Below are 26,562 nucleotides of genomic sequence, written 5' to 3'. Positions count from 1 at the left end.
AGGCTGATCTTGAACCCCTGAGCTCAGGCAATCCTCTCGCTTTGGCCTCCTAAAGTGCTGGGATTACAGGCTTGAGACACTGCGCCTGGCCATAGTTTTACTTTTAACTACATGCTTTTTCACCAGTATCATCCTCAAACAGATTGTTATGTCTTTTCAGGCAATGGGAGAGAAATCCTTTTCTGTTCATAATAACGATGGGACAGTTTCATTTCAGGTATGTATCCTCTTTGAGTAAAGCTTTATAGAATTTCTGTCTACCATGTAAAAGGTTGATGTTTTAATGACATTCTAAATTTAGGAATAATAACTTAGGCTATGCATGTCACTTGAATACTGTAGTTTCTTGATAACAAACCTACAAGGTAGGTATTATTGCATACCCACTTACCAAATCATAAGTCTCCGAGAATAAGTAACTTTGTGATTGTCTAGTGTAAGTGACAAGGCCCAGATTGCATCTCAGTTCTGCCTAGTTTTTCCTGTGACCCCTCTGCCTCTTTGCCCCCGTGCTGCCTGTGATGCAGTATGCCGGAAGCATAGCATTCCATACTTGAAAGGACCTTGGTGATGGTTTAGGGCAACGCTGCAATTTTATTTTATTTTATTTTATTTTGAGCTGGGGTCTCACTCTGTTGCCCAGACTGGAGTGTAGTAGCCGCTCCTGGCCACCGCAGCCTCGACCTGCTGGGCTCCGGCGATCCTTCCGCCTCAGCCTTCCAAGTAGCTGGAACTACAGATGTGTGCTACCATGCCCGGCTCAGTTTTGATTTATTGTAGAGATGAAGTCTCGCTAAGTTGCCCAGGCAGGTCTCGAACCCGCGGACTCAGGCAGTGCACTCACCTCAGCCTCCCAAAGCACAGGATTACAGACTGAGCCACCGAGCCCGGCTGACACTGCAATTTTAGAAGTTAGTCCACTGAGACTCAGAGGCCTTGAGTGACCTGCTCAGCTGTCATGGGTATTACCTGCACATGAATGTTTTATGGCAGCATCACAACGTATGTACACGAACAGGTTATTGGATTGGATCTCAGCACCCATTTACCAGCTGGGTAACCTTGGACAACTCACTTAATTTCTGAACCTTACTGTTTAATCATCTAACAATAAAAATGACAGGACCCATCTCACAGGGTTGTAATGAGGATCATTTTTAAAGTAAAAGTGCATTCAAAGCACTGTACAAATAATGTTTTATTCTTAGCTCATAAGAATCACTGCCTCTTTTTTAGCTAGTTTTCATTAGTTGAGGTATGTGGTCCAACCTGCTTTTCCTTCGCACACTCCTCTCCAACATGCTGTGTACTCTACTTATGTCATTTACATCTGTCTCCCCCCTATAGAGGGAGCCTTTAAGGGCAGAGGCTTTCTCTCCTTTCTTTTATTTTTAGAAGTTAGGATTTACTGAGAGGATAGAAAAGTGCCCACATTAGGAAGGGACCTGAGGGGTTGCCCCTTTCTCTCCTTTCTTACTGATGTATATGAAACTTCTTATCTTGGGCATATTCTGTAATGGGCTCTCCAGTAATTATGGAGGCGAATGAACAGTGCTGTCTCAGTTTATCCTCACAACAGCTCTATGAAGCAGGTACTGGTATTCTTCTTTTATAGAGGAGGAAACAGGCTCAGAGAGGTGAAGTAACTTGCCTAAGAGGGCGAGATTCAGATTCAAGTTTATTTGCCTCGAAGGTCCATGTGTTTAACTACTTTGCTTTACTTCATCCTTGAGAAAATACAAAAGGTGCTTTTCTCTCTTTTACTTTTATTTATTTTTTAGTTTTTTGAGTTGAAGTCTCACTCTGTCGCCCAGACTGAAGTCCAGTGGCCGCTCCTGGCCACTGCAGCCTCGACCTGCTGGGGCTCCGGTGATCCTTCCGCCTCAGCCTTCCAAGTAGCTGGAACTACATGCTACCATGCACGGCTAATTTTTTGATTTAGAGATGAGGTCTCACCAAGTTGCCCAGGCGGGTCTCGAACCCGCGGGCTCAGGCAATTCACTCACCTCGGCCTCCCAAAACACGGGATTACACGCTGAGCCACCGAGCCTGGCTTCTTTTACTTTTAAGTGCTTTTTAATAAGGCAAGGTGCGGTGGCTCATGCCTGTAATTAAAGCACTTTGGAAGACTGAGGTGGTAAGATCGCTTGAGCCCAGGAGGTTGAGGCTGCCGTGAACTACGATGGCATGACTGCACTCCAGCCTGGACAGCAGAGCAAGATCCTATCTCAGGAAAAAAAAATGCTTGTTAATAGATTTTTCTGAATGTTGAAATGCCTTTTTTTTTTAAATCACAAAGCAAGGTGTTATAGGATGCACACAATTGTCAATGGTGGTGCTTTATGTTGGGTAAGCATCAAGGGGAGGCTGCCTGTGTGCTGAGCAAGGTCATGAGCAGAAACAGCCCTTCCGTAGGGCTCTCGGGAGGCCCAGAGCAGGCAGTGGCCAAGTGGTTCCCCTCAGAAAGAAGCAAGAGGTGGTTTCTTACTGTCTTGCTACCAGCATCCTCCCAGGTGTGGACGGAGCCATCATTTTGAGCTTTTCTGTCTGACTCAGGGAAGAGGGTGATGGTTTATCTACCCAAAGGCAGGAGGGGAACCAGCAGGGCTTATTACAACTCTAGAGTTTACATTTTTCTTTTATTTTGTTTTGGTCTTTAAGGGCCGGGTGCCTACTCTGATCAACTATGGTGGTTCTGTTGATTTTTTTAAGTGTCTTTTGAACTTTTACATCTTTTTTAGACTTCCTAAAAGTTTGATTGTTTATATTTTTTTGAGTCAGAGTCTCGTTCTGTCTCCCAGGCAGGAGTGCCATGGCATGCTCTCACCCTCTGCAGCCTTGACCTGCTAGGCTCAGGCAATCCTTTCAGCACATCCTTCCGGGTAGCTGGAACCACAGTCATGTATCAGTACGCCTGGCTGATTTTTTTATTTATTGTAGTGACATGGTCTCACCATGTTGCTCAGGCTGGTCTCGAACCCCTGAGCTCACCTTGGCCTCCAAAAGTGCTGGGATTACTTACAGGCTTGAGCCATCACGCCCAGTCCCTAAGTGTCTTTTAGAACTAAAAGTTATTAATATGTTTAATAATTTTAAATGCTACCTGAGTAGACTAAAATACTCTCATGTTGACAACTGTGACTTTCAGACATAGTTTAACAAATTCATAATTTCAGCTTGAGTGTTCTCAGTCTTTTATTTCCATCTTGTTGAATGTCTTTTTTTCTCCATTCTTTTAAATTGTGAAGTACAGTATACACAGGGAAGAGTACATAGTACATATATTGAGTCTAGCAAATAATTATAAACAAGCACCTGTATAACTACCACCCAGGACAAGAAGTAGAACAGTGCTGGCACCCCAGAAACTGTATGTCCCTCCCAACTCTACAGTAACCCCACTATGAAAAATATTGTCATAATCATATCCTTACTCTTTTTTATAGTTTACTGATTATGTGTATGTAACCTTAAATAATACATTTCAGGGAGATTCCTTTTTTTTTTCTAGAACTCACTGTGAATAATGAGATGGTCTTAGAATTCTGTGGTTATCTGTATCTATCTATTATCTTGGTTTACATTAAACTTCATTTAAACTCATGAAATATATGACAAACAGCCAGACTCGGTGGCTCAGCCTGTAATCCCGCACCTTTGGGAGGCTGAGGTGAGTGGATTGCCTGAGCCTGCGGGTTCAAGACCCACCTGGGCAGGCGAGACCTCATCTCTACAATAAATAAAAAATTAGCCGGGCATGGTAGTTCCAGCTACTCGGAAGGCTGAGGCGGAAGGATTGCCGGAGCCCAGCAGGTCGAGGCTGCGGTGGCCGGGAGCGGCCACTGCGCTCCAGTCTGGGCGACAGAGTGAGACTCCAACTCAAAAAAAATAAAAATAAAAAAGTAAAGAGATTTGATTTGATTCAGGTCTCATTCTGTCACTCATACTGGAGTACAATGGCAAGATCATAGTTCACTGCTGCCTTGAACTCTTGGCTTCAAGTGATTCTCCTGCCTCAGCCTCCTTAGTAGTTGGGGTTACAGATGTGAGCCACCATGCCCAACCCTAAAGAGTATTTTATATCTGTAAAGAGCAAGGTAACATATTGGCTTCGAAACTGGGTGACGTGACTGGACTCGGTGACTCAGCCTGTAATCCTAGTTTGTAAGACCAAGACGAGTGGATTGCCTGAGCCTGTGGGTTCGAGATCAGCCTGGGCAACTTGGCGAGACCTTGTCTCTACAATAAATAAATAAATAAATAGCCTGTTGTGGTAGCGCACGCCTGTAGTTCCAGCTACTTGGAAAGCTGAGGTGGAGGGATCGCCAGAGCTCAGCAGGTCGACGCTGTGGTGACTGTGAGCATGCCACTACACTCCAGCCTGGGTGACAGACTGAGACTCTGACTCAAAAATAAACAAAAACAACAAAAAACTGGATGACTCCATCCTAGGCTATCTTTGCAGACTTCTGGATAGATAGGCGATAAAACAAGTGTAGTAAAATGTGAGTTGAATAGATAGCTCTGATTTGCTAGAAGCTAGGTAGTAGGTATATGACTGTTCCCTGTACAACTCTGTCAACTGTTCTGTGTGCCTGAACACATGGGGGGGATCACAGACTCAGAAATCATCCATCAGACTCTGCTTCGGGAGCGTTTGATTGATTTGAGTAGTCTGTCTTTACTTTCTTCTGTCCATAGTTTATTTCTAAGGTTTAAGAATATAGTGGAGGATTTGATGCCTCTAACTGATTTTTCTCTTCACTTTCAGTTTTTCTTCAACATCAGCACAGATGACCAGGAAGGCCTTTACAGTCTGTATTTTCATAAATGCCTTGGGAATGAACTGCCTAATGACAAGCTTTCCTTCAGCCTCGATGTGAGTACCGCATAGAGACTCTTTCACGGGGACTTGACCAGTATCAGATGCATACTGTTTATTTCTCTATAGGAATGGGTTTTCAGAACACTTAAGCAGCCAGGCATGGTGGCTCATGCCTGTCATCCCAGCACTTTGGAGACAGAGGCGAGAGTTTTGCCTGAGCTCAGGGTTTTGAGACCAGCCTGGGTCACTTGGCAAGATCCCATCTCTACAATAAATTTAAAAAAAAATTTAATCAAGAGTGGTGGCACATGCCTGTGGTTCCAGCTACTTGGAAGGCCGAGGTGGAAGGATCACCTGAGCCCAGCAGGTCCAGGCTGCAGTGGCTGTGAGCATGTCACTGCACTCCAGCCTGGGTGACAGAGTGAGACTTCTCTCAAAAAAAAAAAAGAACACTTAAGTAATGAAAAATGTGGCTAGACCCATGTCCCTGCCAATGGGCTAGATACTTCATCAGAGGAGTCATAAATAAGAAAGTATAAAGCTCCCAAGGATGTGTATACACTTCAGCCTGTACCTTAAGATTGTGGTTGTTTCAGGTGGGTTACCTGAGTTTTAAAGAAAGAATGTGGATGTGATTGTTATCTGCTGGTATTCCCTTGGTTAAGCTTAAATAAAACAGCTGAGATTCCAAATTGCTGAATAAGGGATGATCTATTACGAATAAAAATTAATTTCATGTTGGTTATAGATTGAGATCACAGAGAAGAATCCTGACAGCTACCTCTCAGCAGGAGAAATTCCTCTCCCCAAATTGTACATCTCTATGGCCTTTTTCTTCTTCCTTTCTGGGACCATCTGGATTCATATCCTTCGAAAACGAAGGTAAACTATTACTTTCTTGAGCCCTTCAGCTTAGATGTGTGAGATTTATAGACCTTCACCCCTTGTTGGCTTCAGAGCCCGGGAGGAGTTGGCACTTGGCAATCATGTTCTTTTCAAAGGGCATCTCCTCTGAAACAATAGGGAGGCTGTGTGCGAACCTTGCAGTGTGGGAGGCGTGGGCATGCCTTGGTATTTGTTCACTTTACATCGTTTTGTTTAGAAGGCAGATGTAAATATTTCAATAATATGCAAGCAAGATAAAATGTCCAAGCAAAGTGTTTCCATAGTGGAAACCTCACGGTCCAGGATTCAGAGCACATGGGTCCCATTTGGGCTATTTACTCAGGAGAGGAAGTCAGTGATGATGACCCACTGCCCGGATGAGAGCAGAGCATTCCTGCTTAGTACTGAAGGCACTGGCTCAAGGCCTGCTTGGATGGACTCTCTATTGACCTCCAGATGCTTGGCTCTGGAGAAAACCTCTTCAAAGCCCATCTGCCTGGCTCTTCGCCTTTTTTTCTGAAACCCCTGAGGCTTTAACTTCCTGTATTGGTTCTTGAGGGGAGCAGCTCTGCATACTCATGGACTCTGTTTCCCTCCAAGAATGTTGAAAACAAAATATTCATGTGCAGTTAGAGTTGAAGTACTTGTCGGATGACAAGGCTCCTAAGCTGAGTAAATGACGGTGTATGAATGTAGCATTGAGATATAACTTGACTTACATTCACAAAATAGGCAAGCGCCCTGAAATACCTTTCTCTGAAGCGCTGGGGCAGAACTTGAGACCTCTTTAATACCTGGTGGTCTGATTGTCTTCTAATGGACTTGCCCAGAGTCTGGTCTGTCAGGCTGTGGCTGGGATGTTGCTGGTGCCTACTTGTTGTAATGCCCTTTACACCCCCAGATGGGAAGAGTGTCTTGTTTACTTGTGAAGGGCCCACATAATCGTGTTTGGACTAGATTATCAGGCAGATAGTAACTTACCAGTTACTAAGAAAGAAAGAGTCCTACACATTTAGACCATACACGTTTGTTTTTTTAAAAAAGGAAGTTTTACTTTTGCCTTTACTAGAAAAGTAAGAACTAGAAGGCAGGAGGCATGATTTCTTTTCTTTTTCTTTTTTTTTTTTGAGTCAGAGTCTCACTCTGTTGCCCAGGTTGGACTGCAGTGGCACTCTCACGGCCACTGCGGCCTCGACCTGCTGGGCTCAGGCGATCCTTCCAAGTAGCTGGAACTATAGGCATGTGCTATCACTCCCTGCTTATGTTTTTTGATTTATTGTAAAGACGAGGTCTCACCAAGTTGCCCAGTCTGGTCTCGAACTCCTGAGCTCAGGCAGTCCTCTTGCCTTGGCCTCCCACTTTGTTACCGCGCCCAGTGACATGATTTCAAGTGTAAACTTCAACTGCAGCTACCTGTTTGCCTCTTCTCGGCCACAAAGCTGGGACAGTGGTTATTTGCTCCACCTTTCCTCCAAGAGTCTTAGATTCCTAGATTTGTTACTTGATTCTACCCAAATTAATGTATACGAAAGGGCTTTGCAAATCAGGTTGCTGTGCATGAATGAAGTACTTATAAAATAGTAGCCAGGTGTTCAGTGATATTTTAATTTTCCTTTTCTGGATCATGGCCATAGTCACTGTCCCTGGCTCTCTTATTTAAAATCGTGGTAACAATTTTATTATTTCATTATTTTTTCGAGTAGGAGTCTCATTCTGTTGCCCAGGCTGGAGTGCAGTGGCACGCTCATGGCCACCGTAGCCTTGACCTGCTGGGCTCAAGTGATCCTTCTGCCTCAGCCTTCCAAGTAGCTGGAACCACAGGTGTGCGCCACCATACCTGGCTAATTTTTTTATTTATTATAGAGTTGAGGTCTTGCCATGTTGCCCAGGCGAGAACCCCTGGACTCGGGTCTTGAACCCCTGGACTCAGACAATCCTTTTGCCTTTGCCTCCCAAAGTGCTGAAATTATAGGTGTGAGCCACAGACCTGGGTGGTAGCAATTTTAAATCTGTGGTTAAGTGAAGCTGGCCTCTGTTGTCCAAGTTGCATCTTGTGCCTTTGCTGGAGTATGGTGGACACACAGCAGACCTCCTGTTTCCCAGGAGGCTTACAGTAGTTCTGCTATGTCAGAAGTTCATGTGTTCTAAGGCTTGTGCTGCAAGGCTGCCCACCTGGCACATTTCGCAGACTCTTAGCTCGTCTCGGAAGAAACAGAGATCTTGGCCTCCTTTGTGAGACATGGCCAGCGTCACCTGAAGAGCTAAGATTGGACCCAAGTCTGCTTGCTAGTGGGTCTCAGGCTCCGCTCAGCTCTGAGCGTGGGTAGAACTGTATTCTGACCCAGGGCAGGGGCGTGTCAGGGCCTTGTGCTTTATGCCATGTCGCTGTCCCAGCATCAGTGTTTTAACCATTGCCTGCAAGTCAGGGTTGCTGGATGTGTGAGTGAGCACAGCTCTTTACGGGGTGGCTCTGCCCTCGAGTGCGTCTCATTGCCATTCAGTAGTAACAGACTACCCTGGCCTTGACTTCCTTTTTGACCTTCAAGGAGGTGAGTGCTGGAACAGGAAAGTACCGGGGTGGAAGTGAGCCGGAAACTGAGCATGCGTCAATCCATGGCACACTCATTGTCACTCTGTGAAGGCCCCTCTCTTGTTTATTATTCTTTTTACTTCCTGTCCTCTCTTCCACTCTCCCAGCCATGGATAGCCATGCAAGTGTGCTTAATTACAGTTTGGGATGTTGGCATATTCTTGTTAATAAGTAGCACTTATTGGCGTTGCATGTATTTTAAATGTATATAAGCTGTACTATCTGTGGATGTTGTTCTTGTACATTTTCGCTCGGTAATATCTTTTTTTTTTTTTTTTTTTTGAGTTGGAGTCTCACTCTGTCACCAGGCTGAAGTACACACTCACAGCCACTCCAGTGTCGACCTGCTGGGCTCCGGCGATCCTTCCGCCTCAGCCTTCCAAGTAGCCAGAACTACAGGCACACGCTACCCGACCCAGCTAATTTCTTATTTATTGTAGAGATGAAGTCTTGCCAAGTTGCCTGGGCTGGTCTTGAACTCGCAGGCTCAGGCAATTCACTCGTCTCGGTCTCCCAAAGTGCTGGGATTACAGGCTGAGCCACCGAGCCTGGCCAGTAATATCTTTTTTAAGGACTGGCCACTTGGCTGTGTGTGCATCTAGTTCATTTATTTATTTTATTTTTTTGAGTCAGGGTCTCACTCTGTTGCACAGACTGGAATATAGTAGCATGATCACAGTTCACTATAGTCTCCATCTCCTGGGCTCAGGCAATCCTACCTCTGCTTCCCGCATAGCTGGGCTTACAGGCTTGCACCACTATGCCTAGCTAATTGTTTTGTTTTGTACAGATGAGTTCTTGCTGTGCTGGCCAGGCTGGTCTCAAACTCTTGGTCTCAAGTATTCCTCCTGCCTCAGCCTCCCAAAGTGCTGGGATTATAGGTATGAACCACTACACCCAACCAGTGCATTGATTTTTTTACCTACTTAAGAGCATTGCATGCTCTGTGCACCACATTTCACTACTTCATTCCTTTTTTTTTGAGTTGGAGTCTCACTCCATCGCCCAGGCTGGAGTGCAGTGGCACACTTATGGCCATTACATCCTCTACCTGCTGGGCTCAGGCAATTCTTCCACCTCAGCCTTCCAAGTAGCTGGAACCACAGGCAAGTGCCACCACACTCGGCTAATTTTTTGATTTGTTGTAGAGGCGAGGTCTCACCAAGTTGCCCAGGCTGGTCTTGAACTCGTGGGTTCAGGCAGTCCCCTCACCTCAGTCTCCCAAAGTGCTGGGATGACAGACTTGAGCCACTGCGGCCAGCCTCCATTTCTTTAGTGATGGATACAGCCTAGGTTGCCTCCATTTCCCTGCTAACACAGCCGGCCAAGACCTGCCTCCTACCTCCTGAGATCCACTATGAGCCTGGGCAGCCTCTGACCCACGGTACCAGAAGGAGGTGTGCTGGACTGTGGGTAGACGCTCATTTAATTTCATTAAGTGCTGTCTGGTTGCCCTCCAGTGTGGCTGCACCAGTTTCTGCTTCTGCCAGAAGTGCATCAGCCTCCTGCTTCCATATGCTCACCAGGACTCACATCTGAAATTTTGCCAGTCTGATGGCTATCAACTGGTACCTTGCTCTATTTTGCATTTCTTTGAATTTGGTGGTGTGGATTATTTCAAGGACTTGTAGACCACTTGAGCATCACCTCTTGTGACTGCCTGTATTCTTTGAGCACTTTCCTGTTGGGTTTTTTTTGTTGTTGTCTTGTATGAGTTTCTTGCATATTCTAGATATTAACCCATCGTCTTAGACATCGCGTGTTTCTTCTCCTAGTCTTTTAAACTTGTCTGAGGTGTTCACTGTGGAAGGAAAAACTTTCATTTCAGTGGAATCAGCGCTAATTTTAGTCTCTGGGCAGTGCCTCTTGGAGCTGAAGAAGCCCATTTTCTAGTCGAGGTTCACAAACTGTGTAATTTACATTTAGCGTTGAAATCCACCTGGAACCCTCTTTTGTGTAAGTGTGGTGTAGAAGGCACCTTTATTTTCTTCTATAGGTTGGAGCTGATTTCTTCCCATGCTAATTATTAAACAATCTGTCCTTCTCTCGCCCATTTGGTGTCACCTTGTCATATGTCAAGCTTCCATACATGTATGAATCTATTTCTGAGCTCTCCAGTCTATTCTGGTGGTTTATTTGTCTGAATAACAGGTAAACTGTACCTGTTCCATGTGTTTTTACTGCTCTGGCTTTCCAAGATACCCCACTATCTGAGAGTTTAGGTTTTTCCATGGCTCTTACTCGAGTCTTTGTGTACTTTATTAGTAGAGTTTTCCGTTTTCTTCCATAATGGTCTCGTATGTCCTGTTAGGTTAATCTTAGGAAGAGGAGGGATGGGGTAGAGAATTTCATGCCTGGTACCCCAAAGGTGGACTAGTACTGTGGGCTTGGGTGTAGGAGTGAGCATTTCATCCCAATGACCTGGGGTGTTTGGCAGGCACCACCAGACATTAGGGGAAAGGGACACACAGCCCCAGCATTTCCCCTTCCCCTGTCCCCGCTGCTGGCTCCAAGCTCTCCTCTGCTCTGGGCTGCAGGCATCCCCTACAGCCACCCCTGGTGGCCTTCTGCTTTCCTGGGAATTCCATGCTGTTTTCTGCGACCCATCTGCCTCATTCTGGTCTCTGTGGCTTCCCAGGGTGGTCCCCGGGTAGAAGCCGGCAGCCTGTGTTAGACTTCCTGTTGGGTCTCATGATCCAGCACGTCTGATGCAGTACATGACTCTCAGGTCCAGTCACGACATGACATTGTGTATTAGAGGTGACCTCAGGGCTCCGTATGAAACCTTTTCTACAGCAAAAACTACTTTTTTAAAAGGCTTCATGTTTGTGGTTTGCTCATTGCATTACTGCCTTCTGAGAGAGATTGCTGATGCTGGATGCTGTGGCTGACCATTGGAGCATGGATTCTTCTTTTAATTCTTTCTCTCTGTTTTTACAGGAATGATGTATTTAAAATTCACTGGCTGATGGCAGCCCTTCCTTTCACCAAGTCTCTTTCCTTGGTGTTCCATGCAGTACGTATTGGTATTTGGTGGATCGTTCAGGAAAAGATGTACAATGCCCATATGAGCAGGAAAAGTAGATTAGAAGGGAGGGGATAGATTGGTGGGAAAGAAAGCAAAAGAATGTGTTTCTTTTTTTTTTTTTGAGTTGGATTCTCACTCTGCTCAGACTGGAGTGCAGTGGCCGTTCCCAGCCACCGCAGCCTCGCCTGTTTGGCTCTGGCGATCCTTCCGCCTCAGCCTTCCCAGTAGCTGGAACTACAGGCGCGCGCTACCACACCCGGCTGATTTTTTAATTTTATTGTAGAAATGAGGTCTCTCCAAGTTGCCCAGGCAGTCTCGAGCCTGCGGGCTCAGGCAATCCACTCACCTCAGCCTCCCAAAGAGCGGGATTACAGGCTGAGCCACCGAGCCCGGCAGAATGTGTTTCTTACAAAGCCTCCTTTTGTCTGGGAGGGACTGGCCTTGGGGATAAATGGTCACTACTTCCCCTAATTCTAGACCTAAGGTATCTTCTGAGACTATTTACAAACCCTCAAGTTTTCAAGAATGTTTTTTATTTCTTCTTTTCTGCCATTTCTTGAGGTGAGAAGGCCACCCACTGACTTGTTTCCAAATGGTCCCTCATGCTCCTACTTAATCTGAAGTTCTGCATTAGCAAACTTATTTGGGGGAAGACTGATGCTACAGAGATTGAGGCATCAGAATTAAACTTCAGTTGTGGATGTTCAGAACTGGTACAAAAGGCAATGAACTTCCCCATGGGCGGAGGCCACAGCTTCCCCAATCTGTGGTCCTACGAGGTACCCACAGACCACGCTTGTGAGGCTGACAGTCCCTAGACCTGGCACTGGAAAGTGTCCTCATAGAAAAAAGCAATAACATGTCTGGTTACAGTGTCACGAGATGAGTTATGTGGATAATTTCCCATTTGGGTCTGAGTTCAAAGGTTCTTTTTGGAGCCAGGTAGATAATGTGTGATTGGGTCCTCAGGTCACTTTAATGTCTAGACAGCCATTTGGATAGAAGGAAGGACATAGAAATGACGTCAGCTCTGTGGGCCCTGCCAGGAGGCGTTTTGGATGCACTACCGGAACGTGCTGCGCAAGTTAAAAGGCATTGGTGACTTGAAGTAGTTCTCAATTTATGGTTTGTTTGTTTGTTTGTTTTTTCAAAGAAAGGAATAGCTGAAGCTGGGTGATTCCATGTAGATTTTTTTTCCCTGACTGCCTTACTTATTTGTATAACAGCCGGGGCATGGAAGATAAATGTCATGGCTGGAACACTGAAAAGACCTGAGACATTTGGACCCTGGAGATTTTTTTTTTTTTTGAGTCTTGACTTCCTGGCCTCAAGTGGTTCTCCCACCTCAGCCTCCCAAGTAACTGGGACTGTAGGTGCATGCCATCATGTCCAACTAATTTTTTTATTTTTTGTAGTGATGAGGTCTGACTGTGTTGCCAAGGCTGGTCTCAAACTCCTGGGCTCAAGCAATTCTCTTGCCTCAGCCTCTCAAAGTACTGTGAATACAGGCATGAGCCACCACACCCGACCCTGACCTTGGAGATTTTAAAGAAAAGAATAGTCAGCCGTTTGCCCGGGTGAACACTTGCCTCAAGAGAGGGACCTGGGCTGGGTGTTGGTGACATTGAAACCTTGTGTCCAGTTTCTCAGGCTACTTGACATTCGTTAGCGCACTCACATGCTTATCTGTGACTTGACAAGTAAGCGATTAAGCAGTGGGGTGGGGGCCACCCCACTCTGGAAGCACTCTGGGTTACTTACTACCCTACCGTGCACCGAGGCCTGTGGTTGATGCGACTTCCTGACTTGCCGTCGTTTGATTTCAGATCGACTACCACTACATCTCCTCCCAGGGCTTTCCTATTGAAGGCTGGGCTGTTGTGTACTACGTCACCCACCTGTAAGTATGCAAGTACATGTGGGACACTTGGATCCCGAAACACAGCTCGGGAGAAGCAGCGAAGGTGGTGACCTGCCCTGAGTCGGCTGGCCCTGCCCTCCTGTTGGGTCCCTGCCATCCTAATGGTGTGTGGCACTCAGGTGGTCATCCCAGCCTGAGCGCTCGGACTTGGTGGCATGCTCCTCCCTCTCTGCGGCCCTTGGCTGTTCAGCATTCCCTATCTGTATGCACCAAGGGAGGTGTTGCTCAGACGGATGCATTTCCCGAACACGGCTGTCTGTCTGTTGCAAGAGGCCTGTGGACTCAGAATGAGCCATGCAGTGTCGCTGCAGAGTGAGAATCCAAGGAGACTGCCAGTGTGTCTGTTGTTTTCTCTTCCAGCCTGAAAGGGGCACTGCTGTTCATCACCATTGCACTCATCGGTACTGGCTGGGCTTTCATCAAGCACATCCTTTCTGATAAAGACAAAAAGATCTTCATGATCGTCATTCCACTCCAGGTAAAGGAGCCTGAGTCCTGCTTGCCACTTTCTCTTGTGGCCCTTGGCAGGACCCAGCCCCAGGCCCGGGTGGGAAGAGGGAGTGTGTTTGCCCTGAAAGCCCAGACTGGGATTCTCTTCCCAAACTCAGAGACCTGATTTTGGTCATTACCCTGTGAGATGCTTGACCATCAGCCGTCTTTGCGCTGGCCTGTGGACGCCTAGACCTTGGATTGAGAGCTGCTGAAGGTTAGGGAGACCACAGCACTGCTTTCTCTCCTGCATTCCTTTTCTCTGTAACAAAGTGGCACTCTTAGCAAGGAAGCCCAGAAACATAAAGCTTTTGTTAGTAAATTATTTCAAAACTGTGGATGATGCCGGTGAGTTTCCACAAGGTCGAATATGATAATAGGCATCAGGACAAATATGTATGAGATCCTTGCTATGTTTGGGGCTGCGAGCTGAGGCCAGCCTTGCAAGGTTGTGAGCCCCTCAGTAGGGGAGCTGTGTCTTGTATTGAACAGTCTTCTTGGAAACAGAACTTGGATATAAGCAACTTATAATAAGTCTGGGCGCGGTGGCTCATGTCTGTAATCCCAGCACTTTGGGAGGCCAAGATGAGAGGCTTGCTTGAACCTAGAAGTTGTAAACCAGCCTGGGCAACACAGTGAGACCTTGTCTATATAAAGAATGAAGAATTAGCCAGGTGTGGTGGCACACGCCTGTAGTCCCAGATCCTCAGGAGATTGAGGTGGTGGAAGGATCATCTGAACCTGGGAGATCAAGGCTTCAGTGGCAACAGAGTGAGATTTTGACTCAAAAATAAGAACTTATGATAAGCAGAGAGGGACACGTAACTGCTCTGCTTGATCAGACAGCATCTGTGTGATAAAGTTGTCCTTGTCACCTGAGCTCACATTTTGGAGCATGATGTAAATGTGGAAGGTGGGAGAAGCAAGGGGACAACTCCCCAGGTGCCCAGGTCTGCCCACTGGTGATTGGTCAGTTGGCAAAGTGTGCAGTAAAGCTACTTCCAGAATTCTGACAGACCTAGTCTCACATACTGTAATGAGAAGCATGTTAGCACGAAGTAGATAAAACAGACCAGTTGCTCAGGCTCCCAGAGAGAGAGTAATAGCTCAGGTTAGGATGATCTAGAAGGGCCTTCTAGACGGAGATGGGATAGACTGGGCGTTTAAGGAAAGAAACGGACCTGAAGCAAGGGCCTTGCAACGGCTACGTGATCCTGCTGTCTAGTGGCCAAGAGCTGTTGAGGACCTGTGTGGGGCTTCTGGCTGTCGAGTCCTGGAGTCACCAGGCCGCTGCAGACACACGCCACCATGCAGGAGGGCAGGGCCAGCCGACTCAGGGCAGGTCACCGCCTATGCTGCTTCTCCTGAACTTTGTTTCAGGGTCCGAGTGTCCCATGTCTACCTGCATACTTACAGGTGGGCATGTAGTACACGACAGCCCAGCCTTCAGTAGGAAGTCCTGGGAGGAGGTGTAGTGATAGTTGATCTAAAATCGAATGACTGCATGTCGGGAAACTACATCGACTGCAGCCTTGGTGCACGGTGGAGCATGTATTGTGGTGCGCCACATATAGTGCCTTGATTATGTGTAAGGAGGTGTTAGTGCCAAGTCGTTGGATGAGAAAGAGCATCCTCATTGAATCACTTGTGGACCAAACTGAGTCCCACAGCCTGCCCAGGCCTCAGAGCTTGGGAGCGGTGGAGCCTGGGTCCTCTTCCCACTTTGCCCCTCTGCTGCCTGTGGCCCTTTCCCGTCCGTTGGTTTGGTCCGTCCCTCCCGCCCCCAGCTGAACCGTGGCGTGGTGGGACACAGTCTTCCCAGCCTCCCCGTCGCGGGCTCCCCCGAGAGATAAAAGCACATGGTATCATGGAAATGCCTCACCACTCTGAGGAAACAAGGACATTTAAAAGATTAAATATAAGGAAGTTAGGAGTGTTTAGACAGTGGAACTAGGCTGGGACATCATTTCCAGGCCTTGAACATCAGCCTGGAAGGGCAAAATGTTGTTCTTTTGGCCTTGGGCACTGACTGGAGGTTCTGAGTAGTAATAAATTATGTCCATGGACAAAATGGCATTTCAAGGGCATCACTGGCACATTGTCAGCACCGACACCCCTGGGCACGTTCTGTCTCCTGTGTAAGATGTGTGGAGCAAAGACCACATGGAATCAGGAGCTTAGGTGCAAGCTTCATTTGCCTCCTTCGTCTTCAAGGAGAGAGCCACAGATGCAGATGTCTGCAAAGGCTTTGGGAGGGGCAGGGGATGGGGCGAGAACTCAGAAGCTGGGGTCAGTGGGGACACTAAATCTCAAAGTAATTTTTGCATTTGTACTAAGTGAAGTTTGGTCATTTATAAATTCTGTGTAGAAATTACCCTTAGAGGCTTCCCAAACAGTAGCACTACAGTTTGCCTTCCATGGGAAAGTGTGGACAGTTACCTTTACAGCAAGCTGGGCACGTGGATCCATGACCTTCTCGGGGTGTGTGGGTGAATTGTGTCCTCTGCGTCCATCCCTAATGGTCATCTCCAGAAGAATGTATTTTGAGTGGTGGATTTCCCTGTCCTCAGTGGCACCTCAGTTGAGCCTGCTGGAAGACTTCATAACATGCTAAGAGCCTAAAAATGGGACTAAGTGCACCTGGCAGAGCCTTCACTTTGCAACTAGAAGGCGTCCGTGGACACAGATGAGCCTCCGGGAAGACCTGTGGCGAGCCCAGTGTGGACTTGAATGATTCCCCTGAGGAACGTAGCTGCTTCTCTGCACATTCTCACCACTCTGGTCGCTGATAACACAGTCCCATATCTGATACTTAGGGGAGTTATTTTCCCTGAGCACCTCTGGCTCTTGGGCCTGAGGAGTGTGGGCACCATGGCTAAACGGGCTGTGAAGTCCAGCACCTGAGTGGCTCCCTGGGGGCCCAGGGTGCCTGAAAAGCAAAGTGCCCCAGTTATCTATTGCTGCACACCAAATTACCCCAGAATGGAGTGACTTAAAGCAACAATAACCATTAATCCTCTCTGTCAGTTTCTGTGGGTCAGGAACTCAAGTGACTTAACTGGGTGGATCTGGCTTGGGGTTTTATGTGATTTTAGCCAGACAGTGGCTGGGAGCATTTTGAAACCTTGACTTGCATCTGTCTCTTGGGCCGTGAAGACTTGATTGGATAGAGGCTGGAACAGCTGCGGCCCCTGGGTGTCTTCCCATCTCTGCATGTTCTCTCCAGCATGGCAGTTTCGGCGGGGGGCAGACTCCTTGCAAGAAGGCTTCAGGCTCCAGAGTTCTTATGGGAGAGCTGGTGGGAGCTGTCTCTGCCTCGGGAATCACACGGCATCACTTCACCCTTACTGTGTGTCAGAGCATCACAGGCCTGCCCAGGCTCACTGAGACAGCACAAAGGCTCTGCTTCCTCCTAGCAGAGGGGCGAAGTCCTGGAAGGGCACGTGGGCCTGGAAAGTATGCCTTGGCTGCAGCTAGGGATCTACAGTCTCATGCACAGACCCCGCATGGGCTGCTGTCATTGCGACAGCCCCTATGCCCGGGGCCTCACAGCTGCTTATGTCCCGCAGGTGCTGGCCAACGTGGCCTACATCATCATCGAGTCCACCGAGGAAGGCACAACTGAGTACGGCTTGTGGAAGGACTCTCTGTTCCTGGTTGACCTGCTGTGCTGTGGGGCCATCCTTTTCCCAGTGGTGTGGTGAGTCCCACGGGGAGGGAGGCTGAGTGCGGCATGGCTGCCAAGCCCAACAACTGGACTGGCAATTCCCACGTTGATCTGAATCACACAGGACTTGTGTTTCGAGGTGTAGCTTTCTGGGTCCCACACTGACCCGAAGCAGTCTCCAGGGCAGGACTTGGTGTCTTTATCAGGTGACCCTGGGGGAGTCTGATAGAGCTCGTCTGTCACCATAGACTGGCATTTAGCACAGTTCTAGGACAACAGAGATGCGTTTTGAAATGAAAACCTAGCAGTAATATAAAATAGCAGCCTGAATTTTGGGTGGAGGGGGAGTTAGAGAAATCCCATAAATAACCAGTTTTTGCCAAGTTAGATGGAAAATGAGGAAGTCCATTAACATAAAGCTAGTGATAGTTCTCAGCACATAAGCATTTTTGATGCCTCCAGAATAGTGTGCTCCATTCCTGGAAATGGCAGACTTGAGATGCATACATTGTGCTTTGATTATGTGTCAGGAGGTGTTAGTGCCAAATTGCTGGATGAGAAAGAGCATCCTTGTTAAATCACATGCAAAGTGCTGGAAGTTCTTGGATCAGAAGGGCCAAGTAGGGGAAGGCAGAATAAAACACTCGCCTCTAACGACCTAGTTCCATGGCTGTTGGAATGCAATTAATTCTTTTGAAATAAAGCTTAAAGAATTACCTGCCTCCTAATAGAAGTGAAATTCCCCCTCAGCCCCCTCATTCTGGAGAGGCTGAGGTGGAAGGATTGCTTGAGGCCAGGAGTTCAAGACCAGCCTAGGCAACAAAGCAAGACCCTGTCTCTGCAAAAATAAGATAAAACTAATTTTTTTTTCAGATAAAGTATTATAGGTTTATTTAAAACTTAATTCTCACCTTGAGTATGCAAAATACAAACTCCACAAAATGTTCATTTTTTTTACTTTGGAGTTTACACATATACAAAATAGAAGTTTGCTTACATTTATATTACATATTTATTAAGGCAAGGAACTATATAGAAAAAACATTTGTTCTGCTTAAGGCATACTTGGGAATAAACTATTGTACAAATTATTGCACATCTGAAACCACAGAAAACTCACTTTTTAAAAAAAGAAGTGAAATGCTTCTTCGTGCAGTATACCACCCAGTGAATCTATTTTAGGATCCTGGGGTTTGTTGGTTACTCTGATTGTTTGGAATGTGGTGCCAGTGGGGCACAATCCTCATTATAGCCAGTTAGGTTCACTCTTCTCCCTGACCTGTTGTCTATTACATGTGGTCTCACGTAGTGCAGCAACCAGCTCCCAGCGTAGAATAGGGGATGAAGGGGCTTCTTCCTCGCCACGGCCTCTCACCCAGGAACACGCGAGAGGAAACTGTTACATGGGGTGGCCAGCATTATCTTCACATAGCCAAGAGCGTCTGATCAGAGAACAGAGGTTAGGACCCTGCTGTCACATATGCCGCCATCAGAGCTGTCAACTAGAAGGAAACCAACAGGCCATAGGGCTATAAGTAGCCATTTTCTGCTACTTGTTAATCGCAGCACTAATGAGCAGATGCCCCATGGCAAAATTCCTCAAGGTAAAACATCCTGAAAATTACTGAAAAATCAGAAAATCAATACATACTAGAGAGGTGATTTAAGAAGCAACATCAAAAATATTTTAAGTATCCTGATTCAGCCGTTGTTGGTTTGGGGCGGCATTGTGCTGGTTAACACTCGTGCATTGCTCCATTCAGTGTTCAAGCAAACAGCCCCTCTCACAGGTGGGCACATTACTGAGGCTTTAGGAGAAGTGATTTGTTTGCCAACAATAGTGAGTTACAGACAGCATGGTGGTGTGCACCTGTAGTCCTAGCCACTCAGGAGGCCAGGGCAGGAGGATTGCCTGAGCCCAGGAGGTCGAGGCTGTGGTGAGCTGTGGTTATGCTGCTGGACTCAAGCCTAGGCAACAGCGAGACCCCAACTCAGAAAATAAATAAATAAAAAGGAGTGACAGTGTCAGACCCCAGCCTTGTCCCCGATGCAGCCCTGTCTGCCTGTGCCTTGCTTATTGTTCAGGGCCATGTCTCCACTGATGGCTTTGCCCTGTGTCTAGAACTCACTCTGTATGGCTTCTTTACTAATGTTGCCATTGCCCTGCATGGACTGTAATGATAGTCATTAGTCACTGACACAGGCTTCTTGGGGGCTGGTGGTTTTCAGCAGTTACAACTCTCCACCCAGTAGGATGAGTTTGCACAAAGCCGTAGGTTCACAGCTCCTAGACCTAGACGTTATTTATTTATTTATTTTACTGTGGAGTCAGGATCTCACTGTGTCATCCAGGCTGGAGGGCAGTGGCATGAAAACAGCTCACCGTAGCCTCGACCTCCAGGGCTCAGGCAGTCTTGCCACCTCAGCCTCCTAAGTAGCTGGGACTGCAGTCATGCGCCACCATAGACATTTGGCTCATTTTTCTGATTTTCTTTTAAAGACAAGGTCTTGAACTCTTGGGCTCAAGTGATTCTCCCACCTCCGTCTCCCACCGTGCTGGGATTACAGGCATGATCCGCTGTGCCCAGCCCAACCCAGACTTTAGAAGTCAGCCAGTGACTTTCTTCTGGGGTCCATTCTCCTGGTGGCAGGTGAGCTCCGTGATGAGCTCCCTGATGCTCCGTCGTGGTAGTGCTGGGAAGGGGGCGAGGCAGGAATGGGAGATCAGGGAACCTTCGGGAGTACGGAGTGATCCTTTCCTTTTCTCCTCTCTTCTGGTCCCTGCCAGGTCTGTTGCCAGGTTTGGCCAGCAGAGGGCGTCTTTACCTCTCGGACTTGAGCGCCTTACTAGTGACGTGTTATCTGCGATCCCCTTTTTTAGGGAGAGCGCTCCAGAATTATCCAGTCCTTCCTTTCCGTTTATAATTGAGGCATTCGAGGCCTCAAGTTACTAGAGCTGGAAATAGAGAGGAATGCAGATTTGTCAGCTGACCTTTTGTCTCCAAATGCTTATTTTTAGGTCAATCAGACATTTGCAAGAAGCGTCAGCAACAGATGGGAAAGGCAAGTTCCTTTATGCTCTTTCTGTGCTGCTCAGCTGTCTCTGAACCCACACACGGGGCACTGGGAGAGGTGGGGGCAGGCCCATCGGCCTTACTGGGAGGCAAGCTGGGGGTCCGGGGCTGCTCTGGAAGGGCAGCTGGGCTGGCTCGGGGAGAAGCAGGTGTGAACCCGTCCTGCCGCGTGAGGAGACCTGGGGATTGCGGCTTGTTCGGATGACTCATTCCATTTCCACTTGTGATGGTGACTTTCACCTTCTCGAAACCGAGTCAGAGAGAGAAAAATCTTGTCTTGGAAGGGCCGGGTGACACTTCCCTATGAGAACAGGAGGTGTGATGGCTGGAGACGCCTATGTGTAAAGCAGCCCTTCCTGCTGACTTCACATGCTTTCCAAGTAGACCAGGTCGGCCTTAATTCAAAAGGAGACTCTGCAGCCAGAAGGAACCTTCGGAACGCTCTGATACCTAATGGTCATGCTGGTCCAACCCTCTGGTATCTCCTTGATGTTCCAACCTTAGCTCCTGAGTCTGGAAAGAAGCTGCCAGGAAGATGTTTTGTGTGCTTCTGGGCTGAGTTTGAATGGTGTCTGCGCCCACAGACTCCCGTGGCGCAAGCGGGAATTGCAAACCCAGTTTGAGGCGCAGGGCTCTGGCGTGGGGCTCTTGTCTCAGGGCTGGCTGCCTGTAGGTCATGGACTCACATGCCCATGCCAGTGTTCATGCCTTTAAGGCCCCCATGGTGAAAAGACACGGGTTTTTTCCTTGGCTTTTTTTTTTTAGTCCTGTTTTTTGAGTCGGAGTCTCAACTGTCGCCTAGACTGGAGTTACAGTGGCACAATCACAGCTCACCCCAGCCTCTACCTCCTGGGCTCAGGTGACTCTTCCACCTCAGCCGCCCAAGTAGCTGGGACTGCAGTCGCGCACCACCATGCCCAGTTAATTTTTAAAAATTTTTTTTAGAGATGATGTCCATGTTGCCCAGGCTGGTCTCAAACTTCTGGCCTCAGGCAGTCCTCTCACCCTGACCTCCCAAAGTACTGGGGTTACAGGCGTGAGCCACTGTGACTGGCCTTTTCTTGCTAACAAAATGTGGTTGCTGACCTTTTTTCTGATTATAAAAGTCATATGGATTCATTTTAGAAAATGTGGGAAGTGACCAGACGCGGTGGCTCAGCCTGTAATCCCAGCACTTTGGGAGGCCGAGGTAAGAGGATTGCCCGAGTTTGGGGGTTCGAGACAAACCTGAGAAACTTGGTGAGACCTTGTCTCTACAAGAAGTCACAAAAAAAATTAGCCAGGCATGTGTGTGTCTGTAGTTCCAGCTACATGGAAGGCTGAGGGGGAAGGATCGCCTAAGCCCAGCAGATTGAGGCTGCGGTGGCCATGAGCGTGCCACTGTGCTCCAGTCTGGGTGACAGAGTGAGACTCCGACTCAAAAAAACAAAAAAAGAAATGTGAGAAGCATGTAGTGACTATAAATCTTATTTCACAAGTTTGGCATGTAACTCACATCACATTATATCTGTAAATTGAGTTAAGCATGACTTTGAGCCTTCGTGTCAGGGTCAGGCAAGGTCCCTCTGTTCGTATTTAGGGCACTGTATCCAGGAGGACCTCTCCAGTTTGGGCCCAGAGCAGTCACTGTCGCATTCCCCTGATCTCGCTTCTGGGCAGCCTCGTGTGTGCCGGCCTGACCCAGGCTGGGATCCCTGGCCAGTGGTCAGTGCTTGGAGTCCACTTTCCATGGCCCTGCTGGCTTCTCATGTGTGGGCTTGTTGACTTCTGTTTTCTTTAGAGTCCTGGGAAATAGCCTTTCTCTCGGTTTCTCGTGTTTCCCCCCTGGAGGCACTGGGTTCTCCTCTCCTCCCTCTGGAATGTCTGTGGTCAACTCTTCAGTGAGTGTAGATGCCGAAATGGTGTGTCTGCAGAAAGTGTATGCAGCCTTCCTTGGAAGCCAGGAGCACCAGAGAACCCTCCTGCCTTCTTGGAATAGGGCAAAGGAAACACAAAAATAAAATATAAATGAACCCTTTAATAAGGTACCCTAAGCCGGGCTCGGTGGCTCAGCCTGTAATCCTGCGCCTTTGGCAGGCTGAGGTGAGTGGATTGCCTGAGCCCATGGGTTCGAACCCCGCCTGGGCAACTTGGCGAGACCTCATGTCTACAATAAATCAAAAATTAGCCGGGCGTGGTAGCGCGCGCCTGTAGTTCCAGCTACTTGGAAGGCTGAGACGGAAGGATCGCTGGAGCCCAGCAGGTCGAGGCTGTGATGGCCGGAGCAGCCACTGCACTCCAGTCTGGGCGACAGAGTGAGACTCCAACTCAAAAAAAAAAAAAGAAAAGAAAAAGAAAGTACCCTGCCACAAACAGAAGATCCCAAGGTAGAAAATACAAATCCACCTTCTGGGAACAATTGTTTGAGGATATTCTTTTTTTCTTCCACCTATTTTTACTTTTGTAACTTGGTGAGTGTTTTCTTGTTTCAATATCTTGCAATAGGCCCTTGTAACTTTTTCTGAATTAGTTTTTCTGGCTATTTGGCTGAACATGTTTAGAAGTCCGGGCTCAGTGGCTCAGCCTGTAATCCGCGCCTTTGGGAGGCTGAGGTGAGTGGATTGCCCGAGCCCACGGGTTCGAGATCCGCCTGGGCAGCGAGACCTCATCTCTACAATAAATCAAAAATCAGCAGGGCGTGGTAGCACGCGCCTGTAATTCTGGCTACTCGGAAGGCTGAGGTGGAAGGATCTCCAGAGCCCAGCGGGTCGAGGCTGCGGTGGCCGGGATCGGCCACTGCACTCCAGTCTGGGCGATGGAGTGAAACTCCAACTCAAAAAAAAAAAAAGCCGGGCTCGGTGGCTCAGCCTGTCATCCCGCACCTTTGGGAAGCTGAGGTGAGTGGATTGCCTGAGCCCGCGGGTTCGAGACCCGCCTGGGCAGCAAGACCTCATCTCTACAATAAATAAAAAAATCAGCCGGGCGTGGTTGCGCATGCCTGTAATTTTGGCTACTAGGAAGGCTGAGGCAGAAGGATCACCGGAGCCCAGCGGGTCGAGGCTGTGGTGGCCGGGAGCGGCCACTGCACTCCAGTCTGGGCGACCAGACTCCAACTAAAAAAAAAAAAAAAAAAAAGAAATCCCAAGGGCGGTGTCTCTCAGTGGCCAGGACTTGTCTGCCTTTTTCTTCTTGGCTCCCTCCCTCCCTTTTGTGAACTCTTCTTCGGTCCTTCCTCCCCTTCCCCGTTGCTCACCGCCTGACGCCGCCTGCTGCGTCGCCTTCTCTGTCCTGCCGTGACCAGCTTGAGGTGGCTGTGGTGGCTGTCTCTGTGGCCTCACCTGTGGCTGGCACTGACTGAGGGTCTTTGTCAGGCCCGCTGCTGGGTGATGGCACAGCCAGGGAGGCCCCAGCCAGGTAGGCAAGAGAACTGTTGTCCCGGCCTGGGCGCGCGAGGCAGTGCTTCGTGTTTTCCACCAGGAGGCAGCATGCGACCTCATCAGGGAGCGACCGTGCAGCCCAAAAGTCCACAGGCCAACAGGGCTCCCACTCCAGGTTCTTAGGGTGATGTCTCTTAAGGAAGCATCATTCTCATCAGCAGGGAGCACAAAACCTTGGCGAGGGGCACGGAGCGGATTAGAATGGGAGTGTCTTCTCATTCCGTGTTTGTTCCCCTGAATCGATTTAGGCTGTGGGATGCTGGTTTTTTTTGGTCGAGTCGGAGCCTGACTTCGTCACCCAGGTCAGAAAGCAGCGGAACACTCCCGGCTCCCGGCAGGCTCAGCCTCCTGGGTTCGAGCAGCATCCCGCCTCAGCCTTGGGAGTAGCTGGGACTGCAGGTGCCCGCCACCATGCCCGGCTCATCTGTGTCTTTTATTTTTTTGTAGAGATGAGGTCTTCTTATGTTGCCCAGGCTGCTGTCAATTCATGGGCTCAAGCGACCCCCTTGGCCTCCCCCAGTGCTGGGACGACCGACGTACGCCACCACACCCAGCCTGAGGCTGCTTTTGAGCCTGACTCTGTACTTGGAAAATGGCCCTGCTCGTGACACCTGCCACGCGCCCCTGGTGGAAGTGCCCCTGCAGACGAGCCTCAGGAATTCCCTCTGTGGGCCGGGTGACCTGGGGTGGGATGGCGGGGGCTGCGCTGTGAGGCCGAGCAGGAGAGCTGGGTGAGCACCGCCAGCCGCCGCTGGGCTCCGTGGTCCCACTGGCCCTCTGCGCCCCTCCGCTCGCCCTCCTGAGACCCGCCCTGCAGCAGTGGTTGGGAGTGTGAAGGCCACGGGCAGTGGTGCCTCCTCTCGAATCAGGATGCATCTGGGCCCCAGGGGCTCCGTGCTAGCTCGGGCGCTGCTCGGCCGAGGGACTGAGTGCGAGCGGCACCGCTGGCAGGTGTTCTTCCCGCATGCGGGTTGGCTCCAGCCCCAGAGAGCGTTTGTTTGGGTTCCGTCGCTGTTTGTCTCTGCATTCGACTGCACCTGAGGGTGACACGAGGGAACACGCGGGACAAATCGGCCTGCGGGCCTCGGGTGGTGTCTGCCTCTCCGTTGCCTGCTGTGGCTTCCCCAGTCCTCTGTCCTGTAGAGGCAGGCTGCGCTGTGTCCTCCGAGGGTGCGTACCCGAGTCTCACGCCTCGCTCTGGGTCATGGTGTCGCCAGCCAGGGCTTCCCAGCTGCTGCCACCCTTGCACCCGCTTCCCCCTTCCTCTGGCTCCAGTGTCCTTCGTGGCCTTACAGGACGGGGCTGAGACGCAGCCATAAATCTCACGAACAGTCTTTGCTCCCGAGCATCGTTTTCTTGGCCTTGTGTGTCTGCGGGGCAGGCAGGAGGTGTGTTCTGAAGAACTTTAGCTATTATGTGCGCGTCCGACGGGTGGCACAGATGGCAGTTGGCCGGTTGCAGGCTCTGGCGGGAGGGCTTCCTCTCGAGCTGCTGGAGGGTTCTGAGGGCCGCAGTTCTTAAGGCTCTTCACATGCTCACACAGCCTTCGTCTTCTGCACCGTGGACATCTGCCCTGGAGTGTAAAACTGCTGGCACTGTCATGTGATTCAGGACTATGGCGCCAAACTCTCTGAGTAGCCATTGCTGTCTCCACTGCCACCTGCTCACAGGGGGTGAAAAATGGTCTCGATGAAGTAATAAAACAATGTTGTCAAATCTCACCCCTTGAAAGCATGTCGTAATAGTACTCCATACGACAGAATGGAAGTGCGGTCAAGCACTTCCACAAGTGGAAGCACATGTGCACATGTGCAGTTGTTTGAGTTGCACACTGAATGAGCTACTTTTCTCACAGAACACCATTTTTATTTGAAAGAATAACTGCTGTGGTGACTCAGACTTGGGTTTTTGACAGACGTTTTCTTGAAAATGAACAAAGCGAACATATCACTTCAAGAAAAACAACTCACAGTATTTGTTGCCAGTGGTAAAATGTGTGCTTTAAGTGAAAATGAGAACTTAGGAAAACTTGTGTTTACCTCTGAGAGCCTGACAGTTTTCCAATTCTTATAAGAATTCTGCTGTAAGCAGAGGCAGTATTAACAATGCAATTTTAAAGTATATATCTTATAACAAAATGTTTCCATATCTGGAGTCTGTGCAACTGTAACTCATGAAGACAGCATCCGCCCCAAGTGTCGGGTGATGTTCCTTCCGGTCGCCTGGGGATAAAGGTCAGACTCAGAGTAAGGGCAGCCCAGTGGAGCTGCGTGCAAGAGAGTGGGGGAGTCTGCTGCCGCAGTTCCGGAGGCCTGCCTTGCTACATCACGGAGCTGCCACCTGTCGGGCTTGAATGCAGACTCGGAGGCCGCTCACCGTTATCTGGAAAGGCCTGCGTGTGTCTTTAGGCCAGATTTCAAACCCACAGATACTTCATCCGAAACGCCCCCTCACAGCTGATTAAATGCACAAGCAAATATGAGGATCTAGATGTATTTTAGTAAGCTAGTCATTAGAGGGAATTGCAAAAATGCAGGGGGGATCCAGTCTTTTTAACTTTTTTTTTTTTTTTTTGAGTTGGAGTCTCACTCTGTCGCCCAGACTGGAGTGCAGTGGCCGCTTCCGGCCACCGCAGCCTCGACCTGCTGGGCTCTGGGGATCCTTTCA

At 48.7% G+C, this 26,562-nt stretch overlaps 1 protein-coding gene across 1 annotated transcript in view; it reads left to right on the top strand.

Moving 5' to 3' along the window:
- GPR107 (G protein-coupled receptor 107) overlaps window positions 1–26,562 on the top strand; it is a 61,603-nt gene that overhangs the window by 11,154 nt on the left and 23,887 nt on the right. The window contains exons 6-13 of the mRNA XM_008060720.2: window positions 161–217; window positions 4,772–4,879; window positions 5,574–5,707; window positions 11,241–11,316; window positions 13,155–13,228; window positions 13,610–13,727; window positions 17,308–17,438; window positions 20,425–20,468. Coding sequence (XP_008058911.2) covers window positions 161–217; window positions 4,772–4,879; window positions 5,574–5,707; window positions 11,241–11,316; window positions 13,155–13,228; window positions 13,610–13,727; window positions 17,308–17,438; window positions 20,425–20,468 — 742 coding nt within the window. The remainder of the gene's footprint in view (window positions 1–160; window positions 218–4,771; window positions 4,880–5,573; window positions 5,708–11,240; window positions 11,317–13,154; window positions 13,229–13,609; window positions 13,728–17,307; window positions 17,439–20,424; window positions 20,469–26,562) is intronic.

Source organism: Carlito syrichta, unplaced genomic scaffold (assembly GCF_000164805.1).
Source record: "Carlito syrichta isolate Samal-C Ts95f unplaced genomic scaffold, Tarsius_syrichta-2.0.1 Scaffold304709, whole genome shotgun sequence".
Lineage (NCBI taxonomy): Eukaryota > Metazoa > Chordata > Mammalia > Primates > Tarsiidae > Carlito > Carlito syrichta.
Note: the sequence above shows the minus strand (reverse complement) of the source record. Positions and strands in the feature narration are given on the sequence as shown.